Source organism: Dermacentor andersoni, chromosome 8 (assembly GCF_023375885.2).
Source record: "Dermacentor andersoni chromosome 8, qqDerAnde1_hic_scaffold, whole genome shotgun sequence".
Taxonomy (NCBI): Eukaryota; Metazoa; Arthropoda; class Arachnida; order Ixodida; family Ixodidae; genus Dermacentor; species Dermacentor andersoni.
Genome location: NC_092821.1, coordinates 88673059 through 88691645, shown reverse-complemented (window position 1 = coordinate 88691645; position 18587 = coordinate 88673059). Strand labels below are relative to the sequence as shown.

The 18587-nt window shown below is 45.6% G+C and overlaps 2 protein-coding genes across 3 annotated transcripts in view; one reads left to right on the top strand and one right to left on the bottom strand.

The window, feature by feature from the left end:
* Positions 1 to 18587, top strand: part of nonC (serine/threonine-protein kinase Smg1) — a 130767-nt gene that overhangs the window by 39886 nt on the left and 72294 nt on the right. For both annotated transcript variants that reach the window (XM_055069804.2, XM_055069803.2), the window contains 7 exons: positions 2530 to 2689; positions 3546 to 3760; positions 10927 to 11170; positions 13262 to 13410; positions 14296 to 14383; positions 15484 to 15617; positions 18174 to 18488. In XM_055069804.2, the coding sequence (XP_054925779.1) occupies positions 2530 to 2689; positions 3546 to 3760; positions 10927 to 11170; positions 13262 to 13410; positions 14296 to 14383; positions 15484 to 15617; positions 18174 to 18488 (1305 nt within the window). The remainder of the gene's footprint in view (positions 1 to 2529; positions 2690 to 3545; positions 3761 to 10926; positions 11171 to 13261; positions 13411 to 14295; positions 14384 to 15483; positions 15618 to 18173; positions 18489 to 18587) is intronic.
* On the bottom strand, positions 15888 to 17363 carry LOC140219953 (tigger transposable element-derived protein 4-like). Its single transcript, XM_072290127.1, has one exon. It carries the CDS (start codon positions 17361 to 17363, stop codon positions 15888 to 15890), a length of 1476 nt encoding a protein of 491 aa, XP_072146228.1.

The window sequence follows — 18587 nt, the reverse complement described above, 5'->3', positions numbered from 1 at the left end:
TGCTGAGCGGCCAAACGAAGACGCTGCCGAGGCTGATCCAGCAAGAGCTGATGTTGCCCCGCTCCCGACTGCAACTGAGGCTGTAGCTGCTTTGGCCATTGTACGCCGCTACTGCGGCGCAATAGAAGGCACTGGACAGTCTCTTCTGGACCGTTTGGACTATGTTGAGGACGCCGTGGTCAAGCACGCGGTTGCCAATATGAAGTAGGCTACGCTGCTTCAGTACTTTCAGCGAACAAAATAAATACTTTGTTTGAAGCTTCATGTGAGTATCTATTGCGCCACGATTGGTTCATTGATTGATTTGTGCTAGTTTTTGACGCGTTTTCTACGTGATTTTATATATCGAATTCTGGCTATATCGAACTATTTTGCGATCACCGCGCTGTTCGATATATCGAGGTTCGACTGTAACTGTTTACAGCGGTCAAATATTTGAAATAAACAGTCTGCATTTGCGGATGCACCAATTGTCCACGTCATGTCTTCAGCCAGCTGCTTTGTTGTCCACTGCTTTCGCGACGCTGATAGCGGGGACCCTTGCTCTAGAAGTGGCTTCACGGCAGTGCACCTTGCGCTTCCGTGAAATCACACTTTGAGGCGAAAATTCGCGTTGCCGTGAAGCCACACCTCATGTCCAATTTCGTATGTAACTCCCAGCCTGATTTTACTGGTAAAATTTTGTATTTTTATTTCGTCTGTGTGCATGCAGAGCAAAACGGCTTGAACTCTTGTGTAGATGGAAAGCATCAAATTGAATTTGCGCAACACACCTGCCGACATCATGCAGTCAAGGTCACATTTCACAGCATTGCGACAATGCGTGATGGGCAAACGCGAAATGCTCTCTTCGGCCTCAATCTCCACAACATTTTAAGTAGACTGCAGCAAAACAGTGATCAGGAGCTTGTAAATATTTTTTTCTATGCTGCTGGAGTTGTGAGAAATGTCAACTTTCATTTTTCATGAAGATATCTGAATAATGGCAGTTTGAAGTAAACTGGCATGAGATATTAACCTGTTTCCTATTTGCAACAAAGAAACAACTTTTCTTATATTCGTCAACATCTGGCTACTTTAAAGTACCTTGCATATCCAAGAACAAAATTATTCGGCACTTATTTGCTTTGACTTTGCCTCGAACCAAAAAAAAGTTTTATTCACACAAGGCTACTTTCTGTGCTTTGTCCTAGGTTAGAATGGCACTTTGCCCGTGTTATCTGTGACAATCAGCATAATGGTGGATGATAAGAGTGGCATAGAATGGAGCAGAAAGAATTGCTACGTTATACCAGCCCCAGTTTGACTAGCATTGAAGGGGTGCTCGCCGGTGCCAACTGCCTCCGACAGGTGTCCTCGTGCAGGTTGAGCCAACTGTAGGTAGGTCTGATGAGTGCAAAATAGCAGAGTTGAGAATTTGTTCATCAGTGTACAATTGTTGGCACGCATCTCCTTCTTTAGCGCGGTTGTCACAGCGCATGGCTTGTCAGCATGACTGGGTGCTTACACAGACCACGCACCCCGATTTAAAGGTAACATGCTGCATGTGCCAAGGGCGGGTGGGCCATTATGGCGTAGATTTACGCACTCTGTCTCCTGTGCATTAAGTTCTGGAGGTTGTTCAATCTTGAGTTTCAGAGACACGTTGGAGCGTTTGCTTCCTGCTGCTGGCACTTTTCATAGTAGCGTCGTCCCGCTGTGGGCAACAGTATCAGCTGCAGAGGTGGAGTGGATGCAAAAACATGGCTGGCTTTGCTGTGTACCGCTGATTAGCAGATACCATAGACATGGCATGCAACTGTATCTTTCGTCACCATTTCTAAAATTCAACAAAATAATGAGTTTTTCTGATTGAAATTTGCTTTTTCCGATTGTCCAATGATTTGAAAACGTTTGTTGCCCCTTCTGCATAAGAAAAATTCATCAGTGTCTGTTCTTAATTGCATAAAAGGTCGAATTACAATATAATGAAATTTTGACATAAGGAACTACATTACAGAATTTATCCGCTGTGTTATATCGAGGTCTAACTGCAGTTCTTGTTTGGCTGTGGCTCGTGTTTTCTTGTGCATTTCATTTTCTTTAGTTTCGGCATACAAGTGAAATTTATGCGTGTTTAGCGCTTTTCTTTTTTATGGTAATTAAACAGCTGGTCCACTTATAGTGCCTCTTCTGTCTAATTTTGACGTAAGGTGTATTCGGTCATCAGTATTTGGGGAAAAAAAAAACCAGGTTAACATTACGGAATCCCCTAATCACAAGAGACACATGGTGCCATGTAATGTCAAGATTACTTCTGTGTTCCTTTTTTTTTTCTTTTCTTTTTCTTTCCCCTGCTTAGGCAAGCATTCATATTATACACTGAATTTTTCTTGCCAAAAGGGTTCCAATTGAAATCTCAAGACAAGTTACAACGAAGAGATGGAATCAGGGATATGATCTGTGTCTGCCTTAGGTGTCGGGCATTGCTTGGTAGAGGTACATTAGCGAAGTCTGTTGTAGGCTACAAAGTCTCATTCCGCTTTGCAGTGAGGCGCTGCTAAGTTCACCGGAGCTGCAGGAGCAGGCATTGCAGCGCACGGCCATCTTGTCTGCTCCTGGCACCACCCTGACCGTGCAGGGTTTCCGCACGGTCATGTCCGCCTTGCTGCTACCGCCACCTGGTGGGGGCAACATTGATGCCTGCGAGGTAGGCTAGCCACTGCTGTTATCCATGGGGCCGCTGGGTTGGTAATTGCCGATGTCTCGTGGATGTTCATGTGAGCTGCAAAAAATACGCAATTAGGGTGTCATCTGTTACTTTCCCCTGTCCTATGGAAGGCCAGACTGATTGGCCAGACTAATTGTTGTTTAAATAAGCTACTGACAGCTGCTCTGATGGCTCAGTGTGAATCGTGTTCTGCTGTTGTGTGTGAGGTGACAGGTTCAGTTCTCAGCAATCTATTTCATGGGAGCAAAAATGGCTGCGTACTTTTGAGATTTAGTGCACGTTAAAGTGACACTGATGAAGAAAAAAAAATAGTTTGGGCCGCATTTATAAATTAACCTTGTACAATACTAAGAAGGGCCACTGTTACCGTGAGAGTAGGCGCCATAGGTCAGAGACAACATAAAAATGCAAGACAAGTGGCATTGCCCTGTTGAAGTTTGTGCACCAGCTCACCTTGACATCGCAGATTTTGACGGCGCCTGCTCAGGCCTAGTTAAATTCTTGTTGGTACAGATGGACTGCATTGCGTCCAAAAAGAGCCAGACACTGAACATGGGCATGTTCCAAGAACGGATTACCGAGTCACAACAGCCTAAGCAATTTGTGATGTCACATTTACATGTCGGTTCCAGGATTTCTGTGTGAAAAAAAAAAAAGAAATGGAATTTTGACCTACACCTTCTCCTCTAGTGATCAGCCTTTTACTGTGAAATTAACGAAAATAGTTTTGAAGGTATAGCTTATGAATCTGGGAGTAGACTTGGTGCTTCCCTTTAGCGTCCCTTTATAAATAAAGCTTAGTGTGTGAAATCGCGTCTCACTCTGTCCTGCGCAGCTCCGCCTGGAGCGCCTGGCGCCAGCAGGCCTGGCATCGGGTCGTCATGCAGGCGCCCTCTGGTGCTGGGCCCTGTGGGAGTGTGCGCAGACGTGCGTGCAGCAGAAGCTGCGAACAGCGCTGGGCAAGCCCCAGGAGACGTTCACCTCGGTCGAAGGAGCCCTCAAGGCCCTGCTGGCAGAGCCTTCACCCACGGGCATCCCATCGCTCAAGAGGTGGGTGGTGGGCTGGGCTGCCAGCCGAGGTTCTTGCAGCATGACCGACCTGTGGCTGCTTTTGAAATCATTTCGAAAATTCCCAGAAAATTCCATTTGGATAGTATCTTGTCAGTAATTGTTTATATAAATAAATTCCAGAAATGTTGGGCCGTAATAATCTGGTTATGAGTGCCAGCGAATGCAGTGTAGATTGTGCCGAGAGCAATGCATGGGCGTGGCTCACGGCGTCCACGATTAGCACGTTGCATCGCGCGATGCTGTAAATCTTGAGCGCCATGGCCGACCGTGCTTAGTGCCTGCAGCCATCATCAAACAGCACACTCAAACTAAATGCAAAAGTACAAAAAGATACAAATATTTGCCCCGAGGAAAAAAAAAGAATGTCACAATTTCGCGAGAAAGGCAAAGCATTGATGGCAATAGCAAAGAGAACTACGCGAAGCAAGGTTTCATGCAGAAGGATGCTTGCAAATAACTTTGTCCTCGGCTGACATTTTATGGTTTTTGCTAGGTATACCAGTCATACAGGCTCCAAGTACATGTTTGAAATGGCTGAAAACTTCATTAAATCGAAACCGTGTCACGAAATCACTTCATTAACCCTTTCGCTGTCACGGACGTACCGGTATGTCATCGCGCTTTCCCCCCACGGTGTCACTGATGTACCGGTACGTTCTCTATCGTGCGTTCAAAATTTCGCGCCTGAGCGCAAAGCAGGCGCTCCTGGATTGGCCACGTTATCTGTTGACTCTTTCTACAAGTTCGTATATTCTCCCCGACCTGTGTTAACCCATGTATTGAAGAGTACGGTGCGACTGCCACTCCCCACTTTCTCTTTGCTGAGTGGCGCGGTGGCTTCGCGTTCGCTGGATCATGCGTCGCGCGCGTGTGGTTATGGGTTCAAGGGTTGTTCTGTAATCTCCGCTGGTTTGAAGGTTTTTATTTTTCTTCTGTTGGTGTGCCTGCTACGGCGCGTCAAGTTCAGGCGCATGCCGTTGCCTCTCCAAAAAGGGTGACTCGATTGCTGCTTTCGCTCTCTCGCCGCACCCTCGCTTCCGACTTGCAGCAGTAAACGTAAAGCCCTTCGAACTTTGTTTAGCCTTTTTCCATCTCCCTCTGTCTTCTTGATCGCGCAACGTCCCATTTCTCTCCGTTGCGCGGGCGACTGAAAGCGCATCCTCCCTGCGCGCGGTTACTTTCGGATGGCTCGGCGCGCGGGACCTTCGTCTGCTCATGGGAGCGGTGGCTGAATTCCGATTCAGAATACGAGCCGAGCTCGGATTCGGACTCGGACAAAGTCTCATGAGAGGAAGAGGGTTCCGCATCGTCAGATTCGGATGTTGAACGGATTTTATAGTCAGGCTGATGATGATGATGATGTTTACTAACAACAGCTGCAGAACACTGAAATGTGCATATTGCATTGACTATGTTATTTGTATACCAATTATAATCAAAAATAAATTGCTATGTTCATTCCCCGTTATGCTCGTTCCCTGAAACCAAGCCGACACTGGGGGTGCGTCACGGCCAGAAACGTCCGACAGCGAAAGGGTTAAATTGCAAAAGAGAATGCACAGTTTTCAATGGAACTAAGAGCGGGAAGCAAAAATAGTTCATTACATCGTGAATTTGGTTAAATCGCGGTTCGTTATATCGAGCTTTCACTGTAGTAGCATCTTCGAAAGTGATCATTAGGGGTGTGCAAATATCAAAATATTCGAATGCGAATCAAATATGATAACTTAGCATCGAAAATCGAAGGATGATCTACATGCATTTATTAGCAAGTTTGTTTATCTTAACATGATGTTGGAAGATTGCAATTACATTGCCATTGGTAAAAAAATTAAACTAGTAAGTCGTTATCCTAAAACATTGTATGTTTGGCTCATGTTAGCTTTGGAAAATTGATAAATTTCCGCTAGCTGCCTGTTCCCGCCAACCTTTGCCTTATTATACCACATCAATTTCCCACAAACTCAGAGGCATTAGACCCTCCATCAATCATTGCATTTGCTGTCAATCAATCACCTTCGCTGTGCACTAACTGTGCCCCTTGCTATTGAGAAGCTTGCTTTCCCTCGGCTTTTCTGCAAAGCTTCAACGTCTAGTGGCTAAGCGTGTTTTACAGGCGATATTTCACCAGCAGCATGAAGTTATAGCAAAATTCAGCACAAAATCAGATACACTTTCTAAAATTAGACGGAAATAAACACTAAAAGCCATGTTTGCTCCTGCACAGCCAGCAATATATTCGATTTGTTTTGAATATTCATATCCAACCGAATATACGAAAATTTTTGAATGCCTAGTTTTTGAATTCAATACTAATATTAAAAAATATAATATTTGATAATATTCGAATGTTTGCGCACCCCTGGTGATCATCCAAGGATCCACGTACTTCATGGGCTGTTTACCAGCATTATACCGCCTACAAAAACATAACAGTCCAACAAGCATGTAAAATGGTGATGCACGCTATAGACAGCCAAGGAAATTGAACCCGTCGGGCAGCTCCGGTATTGCTGTACCAATGGCTGCTATGCGCTGTTCACGATTAGTTTTCATGTTTTGTGCCCCCTGGCAATGTCAGTCAAGGAGCGGGAGTACAGTAAGAGGCTCACACTGGCTACAAAAATGAACCTCGTGAAAGGCGTGAGGTGCACCAGAGTTTCATATTTGGAAGTCCTCATTGTCGCAGATAATGAAGGACAGAGGGAAGGTACACGCTGCCGGGAACGCGACCCCTTTTAAGGATCGAATGCCAATGAATACGTCTCAACAGGAACCAATGGAAAATGTACCGTTCCTGTGGTTCAAGCATCCGCGCAGAGTAAGTTTTTTTGTATCAGTTGCTCTGTTTTGATAGAGAAGGCAGCAGAAATTGCATTAATGACTAATAAGCAGGCGATGATCTTTGAAGCAGTACGCATTAACGTCAGTTTGTTCACTGCTGTAAAATAAAACACTCGATGCTTTTCCCAAAGTGATTGCTCTTGATTATTGTCATTTGCATAGGTCTACTGTAATATAAACCCAAATGCAGTCAAACTTAGCTATAACGAATTCACATTCAACACAAAAATACCATTATATCTGATACTCAGTATAAGCATATACAGTAAACCTCCGTTACTTAAAGTTTGGTTAATTATATTCTTCGTTTAATTCGATCCTGACTGAATGTCTCAGCCAGCTCCCATGTATTTATATGGCACCAACCAAACTTTCATTATTTCAATCCTGAAATTGGCCTTCGACAGATAATTCAAACTTGACCAGTCCGCAAGCATGCTCCTGACACCTATGGTGAACCCAATAGTGCCCCTTTTAGTGGCAGAATCTGTCCCAACGGAGCTTAGGGGACAGTGAATATGTTGAACACACGTCAATATCTCCCATCAAAAACACCTATTTTAAGCCTGCCTTAGCAATATTTTGGAGCAATAACTGTAGCTCACAATGTTTGATTATGGTATTTACCCAGTCCTAACATGCACTTTTATTTTTTCAAGAAAATTGCCTGTGGGGTGCAATCAATTTTTCAGATCCCGAGGCACGGAAGTCAATGTGAGCCAATCGTTAACGCTTGAGGGAATAGTTGAAATAGTGGAGAAACATAAAGTTCTAGGTGTGACTTTTTCTGCTCATATGACATGGACATGTCATATTGAATCACTGACTAAATCATTATCGTGTGCTGCTGGTGTTCTGTCACGATGTTAGGCACTTTCTTCCAGAAAAAGCTATACTTCAGATTTATGATGCTCTTTTTTCTTCCCATATAAATTACTGCCTGTTAGTCTGGGGCACCACAACTCTAAGTAACATAAGAACAATTCACCTATTGCAGAAAAGAGCACTTCGGTATACAGTGAAACCTCGTTAAACCGTAGTTGGCCGGAGCTCAGAAAAAGTCCGTACTAAACGGTAGTACTGCTTAACCGAAATAGCATGATCGCCCACTTACCTGTCAAAAACGGAAGAGAGCGTGTGATGAAAGGAGAAAAAAACATGCAGTATTTATTTACTTTGCACGACAAAAGTGTTTTCATTTGATGCCGCGGCAGCCTAGCAGCGATGACAGCGGCCTCAAACTTAATTAAGCTGTTAGCCAGCTTTTCAACCAAGCTCCCTCTTCTCGGCAAACACTCGCATTGCAGGTTCCTCGTTAGTGTTGCATATTCTCCGTGCGCGGGTGCGGTAGCGTTGCAGAAGTCGCGGTGCACCTTTTCATTGCGGGGTGCTGTTCTCATCGTGACGATTGCATTTATGAGGCTGACCTAGCGCACAGCTTCTGCCACTGTCGGGCCTGAATCGCCCATGCTGTCTCCTTACATGTCGTCCTTATCACTGTCGCTAGGCGACACATCGGCAGAACAGAGGCAACGATGGCGAAAAGTCGAACCTCGCAGCCAACATCTCTTCGCGGTCACAGCAGCGCTGCCTTGCAACTTCTTCACATTCCAAATGCCGCACACCATTGTCAACAGTAGACCCGTGTCGTATGCCAGCGCCGACTTCGTGTCACGTTCGACAGCAAGAACAATTCTAATTTTCTTCTATGCCGAGCACCCGGCGTCTTTTTTATCCGAGTTTCGGCATGACACGAGTTTCTTGCTTGCACGACGCCACAATGCTCTCTGGCACAGCGCCGAAATGATGTTGATGTTAACGTGGCTTCACGCGCAAACGCACAGGGCGCTTGGAGGCCGTTGTACAGATCTCTGAGGCTTGTTGTTCTGCTGGGCCGCCCGATGGAGATGAAGCACCGCCGTGTTTGCACAATGAAAAGTGGAAACACGAAGTGTTTACCGATACGTACGCAACAAGCTGGTGCGATTTATGCGGATACAAAACACATTATGTTCAATGGCCGCTGAGTCGGGGATTTGACTTTACTAGATTTAAAACAAAACTACTGTTTAAGCGGGTACAGTGTAACAAGGTTTTACTGTATTGCAGACATCCCGCACAATAGTTCTACAGGTGCATTGTTTACTCACTATAAGATAATCAGTGTGAAATGCATGTTCGATTTTCGTTTAATGTATGCTTATTTCTTCCCAAGGGAACTATTCAAAGTGTTTATTAAAGATTTATCTAATATAAGCGTGCATTACACTGATTTATGCACCCGCAGCACCGACAAGTGGCTTGTTCCTCGTTCCCGCACGACCTATTTTTTGCAGTCTCGTAGATTCACCCTGCCATCCCTGCTTAATAAATATGAAGAGAAAAACGCCAACTTTTCTATGCTTACAAAAAAAAAAAGAAATGCATGAATTTTTTCTAACTCTTGTGTAATGTCTTTTATTATACACTGTCCGAGCATGCTCAAGAACGGTGTATTTTTATTTGTACCGCGTTTATTGTTTTCGTCATTTTATGATTGCGTTCACGTGAACATTGAATTTTTCAGCTATAATGTACAACCATTTCGGAGTGTACTTATACATTGGCCTTATTTGTTCTATTGTTTCATTGTTGTATTTGCGCAACCTCTCTTTAATTTTCTTTCTTTAAGACTGCATTTTTTATTCTATTATTGTAAATTTGTTTTTGAAAGTAAGGATCTTAATACCGCTGTCATGTATGTGGGCCTTTAGGCATTTTCAAGTGATGTTATTGCCGCTTTTCGCCTAAGGGACTCCCAAATGTTGTTGGAAATAAAGATATGATTGACTGATTGATTGATTGAAACCAAAACTGGCTTTACAGTGTTTGTATGCTTTACCGCATAATACATATGTCGTGCGGCGAAGCGGACTTTAGGAAATAGGTTGCCATTGTAACACACATTATAGCTCCCTGCTCATCTTTCTTGCTAAGAAATTGGATGCGCATAAAAGTTTTACTTTGTTTAGGAGCTTTACTTTATTTTCTGTGTTAATTTCCTGATTTTGACACATAGAAAGTAGGGAGAGCATACATAATTTGCCATTTGATTTGGGGCAGTGTTAGAATCGGGCAAATTCTGCCAAATGAATTAGCGGTGTGTTCTGGCGGTTTTTCTTAATCTTGGTTAATTCGACCTGCAGGATAATTCGATCAGTTTCGTTGGTCTCGCTGGGCTCAAATTGACAGAAGTCAAATATAAGTTACATGCTGGCACTAGTGAGAAACATTTTATATTTACTCCGCTACGTCTGGTAATTTCTCATAATCATGTTCGTTATATCAATGTTTGACTGCTATATGAAGCAATTTTAGGTCCACAAAAGGAAGTTAAACTGGGTATAATACCGCGGGAAAGAAAAAGCTAGCGCCTAAAAAATTTGCTTCTGTGAGTAGTACGAGAACACAAAAATCTGGTACAAAAGAAATCCTGTACGTGGGAGTTTTTAGTGTACATCTCATCGTATGATCGGTTCATAAGTGCATGTTTCTCACCACTAGCCGTTCACTTACCAGCCAATGTTTGCCATACTCTTGACTGCGTGTGCCTGCTGTAGATTTCTTGTAAAACTAAAGACAAACTGAGTAGAAAAAAAGAAGAGAGAAGGACGGACACAAACAACATACTGCTTTTGTTTTTGTTTGCGTTCCTTTCTTTGGTTGTGTTTCTAGCCTGCGTCTTGCTTTTATTGTGTTGCTGTTTAAAAGAGGCAGAGCCACAGGGATGTGCAGTTGGCGTCGGCTATTGTCGCAATTCCTTTTGTTCTACTTCAGGCAGTGGATTCTTTTCCAGTGGGCTTAAGCAGCCATGCTCAATGGGCAAAAACTAGGCATGCATGTTCCAAATCGTTTACTGGGAAAACACAGTAGACTGGCTTCACAAAACTATGCCACCACTGTCATAGTAGTACCGTCCGGCCGAATGGCAACTTTGGTAAGAAGCACGATGCGTTCGCACCACGACACACCCGCTTGACCTTCAAACTCAAAGGCAGGGAAGTGAGAATAAAACGATTTTCCACAATATAATTAGGTTGAGGAGATGTAATCTGAACCACCCCCCCTCTTAATTTCTACGGAAAAAATCCACATAACATTCTCCTTGGCATTCCACTTGGACCTTGCTACAAAGTGAATGCAGCAAGGATTGCTTTCATCGCGGCCCCCACAGGGCTGCTTTGCGTCTGTTCTGAACGTGATGAAATCGGTCTGCTCTCAACCTGGTCTTCTGCAAGCCCTCTGTGTGTCCGTGTGTGCAGGGCGCAGCTGCTACTGGACTTCCTGGAGCAGCTGGACAAGTGTATGTACAACGCGTACGAGGGCAGTGCGGGCAGCCTGCCCGCGGCCCCTAAGGCGGTGCGCACCTTCTTCCGCACCAACCGGGCCACCTGCCTCGAGTGGCTGGCCCGGGTGCGACCCCGGGCCGTGCGCCTCGCCCTGCGTGCGGGTCGCCCTGCCGAGGCCCTGCGTCACACGGGGGCCCTGGCTGCTACTGCACCTCAGGTGAGACGAAGCTGTTGTCCGGGCTCTTGCACCGAGAGTCTGCCGTGCATTCCATCATTTCATGCTGCCATCTGTAATGGGGTTGATGGGACCGCTGTAACACAGGGAGACATGGGCATTGCGGCAGAACCGAGCAGTCCTCTGCGCCATTCCATCGCCAAACCGCATTTTAGCAAAACATTGCGCCTTGCCTGTGCCAGAGTTGCATAAGAACAAAATCCTCATTCCATTCATGCTACTTAGGTAGTAAAACTGAAACCAATGCCCAAAGTGCTCTATCATCGTCACTCTGGAGGTCAATGGAGCGGCCCTTGCCACAGATATAGCTGATGCCATCGTTTAGCAATTAGCATTCTTTGCTCTTCTGTTGCATTTTTCTCCCGTGGTGGTTTCATTGTACTGCTGCTGTGAGGTATTTGTTGTGTTGGCCATTTGTGCTGTAGCTCTGTTTTCTTTTTACTAGTCTGGGGCATGGAGTTAGCTTAAGGAGGATGTCTGATCAAAAAGAAGCCTACAGTAATGTCTGGCAGCACATTCTTTTGCATAGATGCGAACGGGGCAACTTCTGAAATACCTGTACTACGTGTACTCAACCACTGGCAGATTATTTGTTGTTAGTGGGGACCTTCCTTACAACACTGCACAATCGAAAGAGTAGATCTCATGGTTTGAGAGTTAAACCTTGGTAATTCAATTTTTTCTGATTTAAAAATTCTGTTAATTTGTATAGATAGCTCAACATTTTATGACCTTGCTAACCCATTGACTGCCAAAGCCAGTGAACCATCAGGCCTGAGGGCCATAGTACCAAGGTGATGATTCACCGGAGGGGAGCTATTATTGGTTTGAAAGGCTATTCGTGTGTGTCGTGCCAGCCAATATTTTGACAGATCTACTTGTTCATCTTTCTCGGTCGACCGCTTTTCACCAGCTAACAAATGTTAAACGTTACTGCTCAGTACAAGATGCGCCTGCATGCATCGGAAGTTTACTTAAAAGAAAGAAGTCTGGACACCGACCAAAATGCTTTAAAATAGTTATTTACGTTTCGGCTCCCCCACGGGAGCCTTGTTCACAATGAAACGTAAATAACTATTTTAAACCATTTTGGTCAGGGTCCAGACCTCTTCCTTTGAAGTATGCATCATCCCGACCAGACAGGCTTCTGTCATACTCTCAACTGTATCGGAAGTTTCTACAGCATGCCTCATAATCAGAAAGTGGTTTTGGCACACAAAACTCCATAATTCATTTTCACCTGGCTAGCGTGAGCTACCGGGTCTCAGCAGAAGTGTGGGTGGTCAATAAATTTCCTTCTCAATAAAGTGCATCATTTTATGCAATTTAATATGGAATTTCATAAAAACCTGACAAAGACTGTAGCCAAGTGGTCCAGGGAAAATGCATGAAGTAGTGAACAGGGGGAAGAAAGGGAGGGGTGCTCGGTAATTGGCACCAATTTCAAGCGGCTCGAAAGTGGAGGCCGGCGCTTGCATGGGTTTTCGCTTGCTCGAAATTTTACGGTACTTGTCACCTCTGTTGTAAAGGGGATGCCAATAAATGATCATCAGGGGTGGTATGATTTTCTTTATCTTTAGTTAATATGTTGGCATGCATATTCCCTCACCTATGTGCCTTGAAGCAGCCCTGTGGGAACATTTTGTACATTATATAGGGGAAAAAAAAGTGACAGGAGGCAAGAATATGTTAAGACAGTGCTGCTCTCTACACGCTTGAGTGTTTCATGCCTTTCCACAAAAAAATTACTCTGGCTGCCAGTATAGTTTCTGTACTGGAAAGTGTTTCTTCAGTTGTAAGTAAAACCCATTTGCTCACATTTTTTTAGCTTTTATTACTGTATAAAACTATACGAGGAGCACAACAGTGGAAGTTTGCAGGGACAAGGTAATCGGAACAGAGGGCCACATGTCACATGTAGTATTTGGTAGCTACAAGTTAATTTGATGCCACTCGATGCAAAACCGACGAATTGCTTGCGTAACAGCCCGAGATGCGCTCTCGAATTGAAAATAGGATCGTCTGCGAGATCACCCGAGACCGAATTTTTTTTTCGTTTTGTCCCTCTTGCAGGGCCTGGGAGCAGTGGTGCGCGACACGGCCACCTCACTGGTGCAGCTGCACTGCCCTGAGGCCATCTGGGGCCTGTATGCCTGGGGAAAGGAGATCCTCGGACAGCGCCTGCCTTGGCTGCGAGCGGCTGCTGCTCACGCTGCCGGCAGGTAGGGGGGGGTCGCCTCTTGCTGGATTTGTCAGGCATCCGGGTTCGATTCATCCGTCCTGGCCCTGGGGTGCACTGTGGTACAGTGTGGTGGTGCACAGTGCACTTCTTTATGGGGGTGTGCGAGCACCAAATAAAGTACATTGCGAATCAAATATCAGAAAATTTATCGCAAAGTTTAATGCTTACAAATTTTGTACATGAAAGCACGGGGCTCCAGCATTGCATAACAAGAATTTCGCAAGCTATAAGTAACTTGAGTTTCTAGGAATCAAGAGCACGCAGCATGGTAAGTCCTTATTGAAGGGAACACCAAATTAGTATGCCTGATCACGGCTCAGTTTTGTGAAGTATTGGAAAATATTGTTTTAACAATATAGAAGGTTTGCTGAATCGAATCAAGTGCTTAAAGAGCCCCATGAAGTTGGAGTAGTGACGGTACGTTGTGCTGAATAACTTATTACATCTTCAGTTCAGTGTAGTGGATCTCGCTTTATGGCAATATTTACTGCGTAGGAAGATTTCTTTTCCAGTTCTTCTCCAAAATACTGAAGTGTTTTTCTTTCTTTACAAGCAAGCGGGTGTTCCGGATCGTCGTCAGCTGATAGTCAGTCTGCGCGACACCAAACCGTAATTTGGCACCAGACCGTGACTTTATTGCTGAACTTTATTACACACAACTTTAGTACACAACTTTATTGCAGCTCAAGGACTAGAATTTTGTTATCTGCAACATGCGATTTTTTGAAATTCCGTAAAACTTAAAAATGATCACCCTGTATTAAAAAAAGATGTGTGTTATCCATGACGCTGCATACATTGTGCGCAACCATTTTGCTTATGGTATTTTGTAGAAATGTTTGCCGTTGTCATTTCTTCACTGCAGATATGAGTCTGCTGCTGAAGAGTATGCAGCCATCCTCAAGGACGACGCACAGGCATCGAAGGAGACCCGTCCGTTCTTGCTCAACCAGGCAAGTCTTCAACACTGTGTCTTCTTGACATTGATTTATGGCCAAGGGAAAAATCGGTGCAGTCGCAGCAGCCAAAAGCATTTTCCTTTACACTACACGCATAGATGGCGTACCTGCAAATGCCCCAAATTTTCATTAATGTTTACGAATTTGGGGTCATTTTATGATTTTACTAGTGTTGCATCAAGTTCTTCGAAAAATAAATTCTGTTTGAAAAAATATTCCCTCATTGACCTCGGAAACTTTTGTTGAAAGTGTCTTGATGCTAAAAGGTTGCAAAAAGGCTTCGAGCAAGTGTATACTGGTAAGTTCTTGAAGTAGGCAAAATTGGCCACAGTAAAGTCGCTGAAAAAAACATTGTGATCTAAAAACAATATGTTGCTTGACAGCCCCTATCTTGAAAGTGATCTGCGATGGAGACAGAGTCTATGCAGCTAGGTGCACTGCGCTGTGTTCTTGTCACTTAGTGCGCGGCGAAGCGAGAGGCTGCACAAGGGTCAATTCGCACACTCCTGCTACCGCACTTCCCCACTCCAGCGTTTTGTTAAGGAGTTTCCGCGGCCATTGCGTGAGATGTGTTCATGTTTGCTTGTGTGCGCGTGACACTAGGCTTATTAATTTAGTTAGTAAGGAAATGTTTAAAAGTTTATACGGCCGATAAAACTACCATTCTTACTTTTCGTATAGCTGTCTACTAATTTTCTATCGTAATCGATCGTTCGCTTTTCAGGCGAAACCAACTTTTTTTTTTTAATCGCAACTTTAGTGTATTGGGAGTAAATCTTTGTTTTTTCAAATGAGAAAATTGTTTCCTGTATGAAAGAATGAGGTGCGTGGTACTGTAAAAGACTTTTCTTTTTTTAGATCACAGAAAACAACGGGAGCTCAAGGGCGAGTTAAAATCGAGTAAATACGGTACTCTTGTGCATTCATTTTAATGTAGCTTTGGGTCCACACATTTGTTTTACCTGGGATACCATTTCACTACCTGCGTTCACATTCTGATGGTCACAGTGTCTTTGTTATAACTGAACTGTAGTATCACATTTGTCTAATGCTTGCTGTGCTTTTGTGATCCCTCCACCATCAAATTTTTCTAGATCCTGGACTGCCACATGAAATTGGCTGACTGGGACGAAGCGCTCAAGTGGGCCGAAGATCCTCATCACACACCAGTAAATGGCTGCATCAACAAGCTCAGTAGCCGCACGTCCTCCATTGCCCAGCACATCAGGTAGCTTCCATTAGCATTACTAGACATGCGTAGTTGCTGCACCACGTGCTTGGCATATTGATAGGGTTGTTTCCGTGGTAACTGCACCTTCTGCATGGCTGTCATGATAATCAGGCCATAATAAAAGGCAGATTCACTTTTTTTTTTCCAGTGTACAGTCGACTCCCGTTAATACGAAGTTCACGGGGACCACAAGAAACTTTGAATTAAACGAACTTCAAATTAAGCACAAAAACAGCACTTTATTGGTAGCGAAACCGAGTATTTTCCCTAAGAAAAATAGTCGGTCATCTTGCTCTTTTTCTTCTTGCCGAATCGCACTGTTGAAAGCAAGTTCTGCAGGCTGTAGATGTGGCGGAACGCTTCTTCCACGTTACCTTCAGCGGCAAGGAAGCGCTCCGCGACAGCAAGGCCCGCAGCTGCAGCGGCAGCCTTAGGTGGCGGCTTGTCCTCAACGTCATAGTTGCTTTCCTGGGGCCGAAGAATCTCCACAATCTCTTTATCCGTTAGTGCATCGCACGTTTCGACCGCCTTGTCTACGGCGACGTAATCTTCAAAATTGACGTCCCCGAGAGCATCACCAAAATCAGTGCTGTCAAGCTCGCTTGTTGACGCTTCCTCCGATGAAGCTGTCACAAAACCGCAAGCCCTGAAGCAGTTTGCGATTGTTTCTTGCTTCACACGATCCCATGCTCGCGCTAACATGTGAATGGCACTGAGCAGGCTCACCTCGTATTTTGCGAAATTATTCATGCACAAAATCATGCGCTCGAGGAGGTGCCGCCTGTACAGGACCTTAACATTCTTGATGATGCCTTGGTCCATTGGCTGCAAAACAGCTGTTGTGTTTGCAGGCACAAATGCGAGGCGTATTGCACTTAAGGCTGGCACATTCACGTGAGCACTGCAGTGATCCACAAGGAACAACACCTTGCGGTTTGAAGAAGCAAACTTGCGGTCCAATTTCGTTTTCCAGCTCTTGAAGATTTCGGCGGTCATCCACGCTTTCTTGTTCGACTCATAGTTCACAGGCAGCGTCTTTATGCCTTTAAAACACTTCAGCTTGGCGGCTTTCCCGATCACAAGTAAGCGACACCATTCCGTGCCAGTCATGTTTACCGCGATCAGCACCGACACCCTCTCCTTGCTGCGTTTGCCCCCAGCACAGTCGTCGTCCTTGAATGTCAGGGTCTTCTCTGGTAGAAGCCGATAGAAGAGTGCAGTCTCATCTGCATTGAAGATGGCTTCCGGTCTGTATTCGCCGAGATATTCATGCAGCTTTCCGTCCTTCCACGTGGCGCATGTTTTCTGGTTAACAGACGCTTTTTCACCACACACGCACTTAAAGACCAGGTCATGGCGATCTTTAAAGCGCGTCAGCCATCCATCCGTCGAAACGAAGTCATCGATCCCCAACATTGTTGCAAGCGTTTGGGCTTTCATCGCAACGATGTCTCCGCTGAGAGGAAGTTTGTTGCTCCGGGCCTCCCTAATCCAAACCAGCAGAGCCTTCTCCAGCTCTGGGTAAGCGCCGGTGCGCATTCGCTTCCGAGACGTCTTGAACTTGTCGTTCTCAAATGCATCCATTATTGTGCGCTTGTTCTTGATGTAGTTTGAGAGCGTGTTCGGCTTGACACTGTACTTCCGCGCTATGTCTTGTTTAGCGGCACCTCCCTTCTCAACTTCCTTCAATACCTCGACTTTCGTTGCCAGGTCGAGCGTGCGATAAGAGCCACAGTTTGCCATGGCTATCAACTGTGCGACTATGTACAGTCAATTTCGAAGCATAGGATCACCCGCGGAACAACCTAGCCAACGGGCTACACGCACAAACGCCCTCGACCAACACACGCCACAGCACACGCCTTGACATACACTGCGCGCGCCGCACGCTGCAAGCCTAATCTCGCCACTGCCAGTATGCAGCGCTGCGTGCACCTATGGCATCCGTGTGGCCTCCGCGATCAGCTCCGACAACGCGCGGCAGCCGCTTCGCCGCCGGAGCTGATAGCAGAGGCTACGGCAGCCGTAGCAATGAATAATCGCGCCGCTCCAAGAAGGGCGGCATTGCGGACGGCTGCGGTGGCGATGACACCAACGCGGAACACGGAGCTGTTGCAGCAATTGAAAAAATTGCACATTCTACCAAAGAATGATGGTCACCTCGAGGATCCCGGCTGAAAATTAACTTCCAATTAAATAATATTACTGGACGAAGACTTCGAATTATCGAGCGATTCCTTCCATAGGATTACATGCAAAACTGACGGGACCAGCACTTCACTTCTAATTAACCGAAAATTCCAATTAAGCGGCTTCGAATTATCGGGAGTCGACTGTACTTGCAATATCATGCAAAGGTACACTGCACGTTACATTTTTAAGCAATGATCATAGCGTCGCAGATCGACGTCAAGTCCATTGCACAAAGGGCGCAAAATCGCCGCACCATGATGATGCTATCAGTGCTACCCAGCAGGCTTTTATTGTTGTGTTGCAGTGACCCTTTATATGGACTGGTGACGGTCGTGACCGGTTGTCGCTTTGAACGCTCAGGTCGCTGCTGAGCACTGACCCTGTTGAGAGCCCCGCCTGCCCCCGAGACGTGTGGGACGCCGAACAGCAGTTGCTGTTGGCCCAGCACCGGGCCACAATGCCCGGCTGCTGCCGTGACATCAACGCGTCGGAGGAGTCCGCTGCCGCACTGCTGCAGCTGTGCGCAATCCAGTGGCCGCCCCAGGTGGACCCCGCCTTGCTGGCCCTGGTGCGCCGGGTGCCTCCGGTGATTGGCGAGCCCCTGTCGCCCGCACAGCACGACTGCAGCGCCATCAGCGAGGCCCTCACTTGGAGCCACGCTGAGCCCATCGAAGGGTGAGTTGTGAGGCCGCTGGTAACACATTAGCAGTAAAGGGTTTAGCTGGATGATATGATTTAGATCGTCCTGTAAGGAACGCTGAATGAAAGTATCAG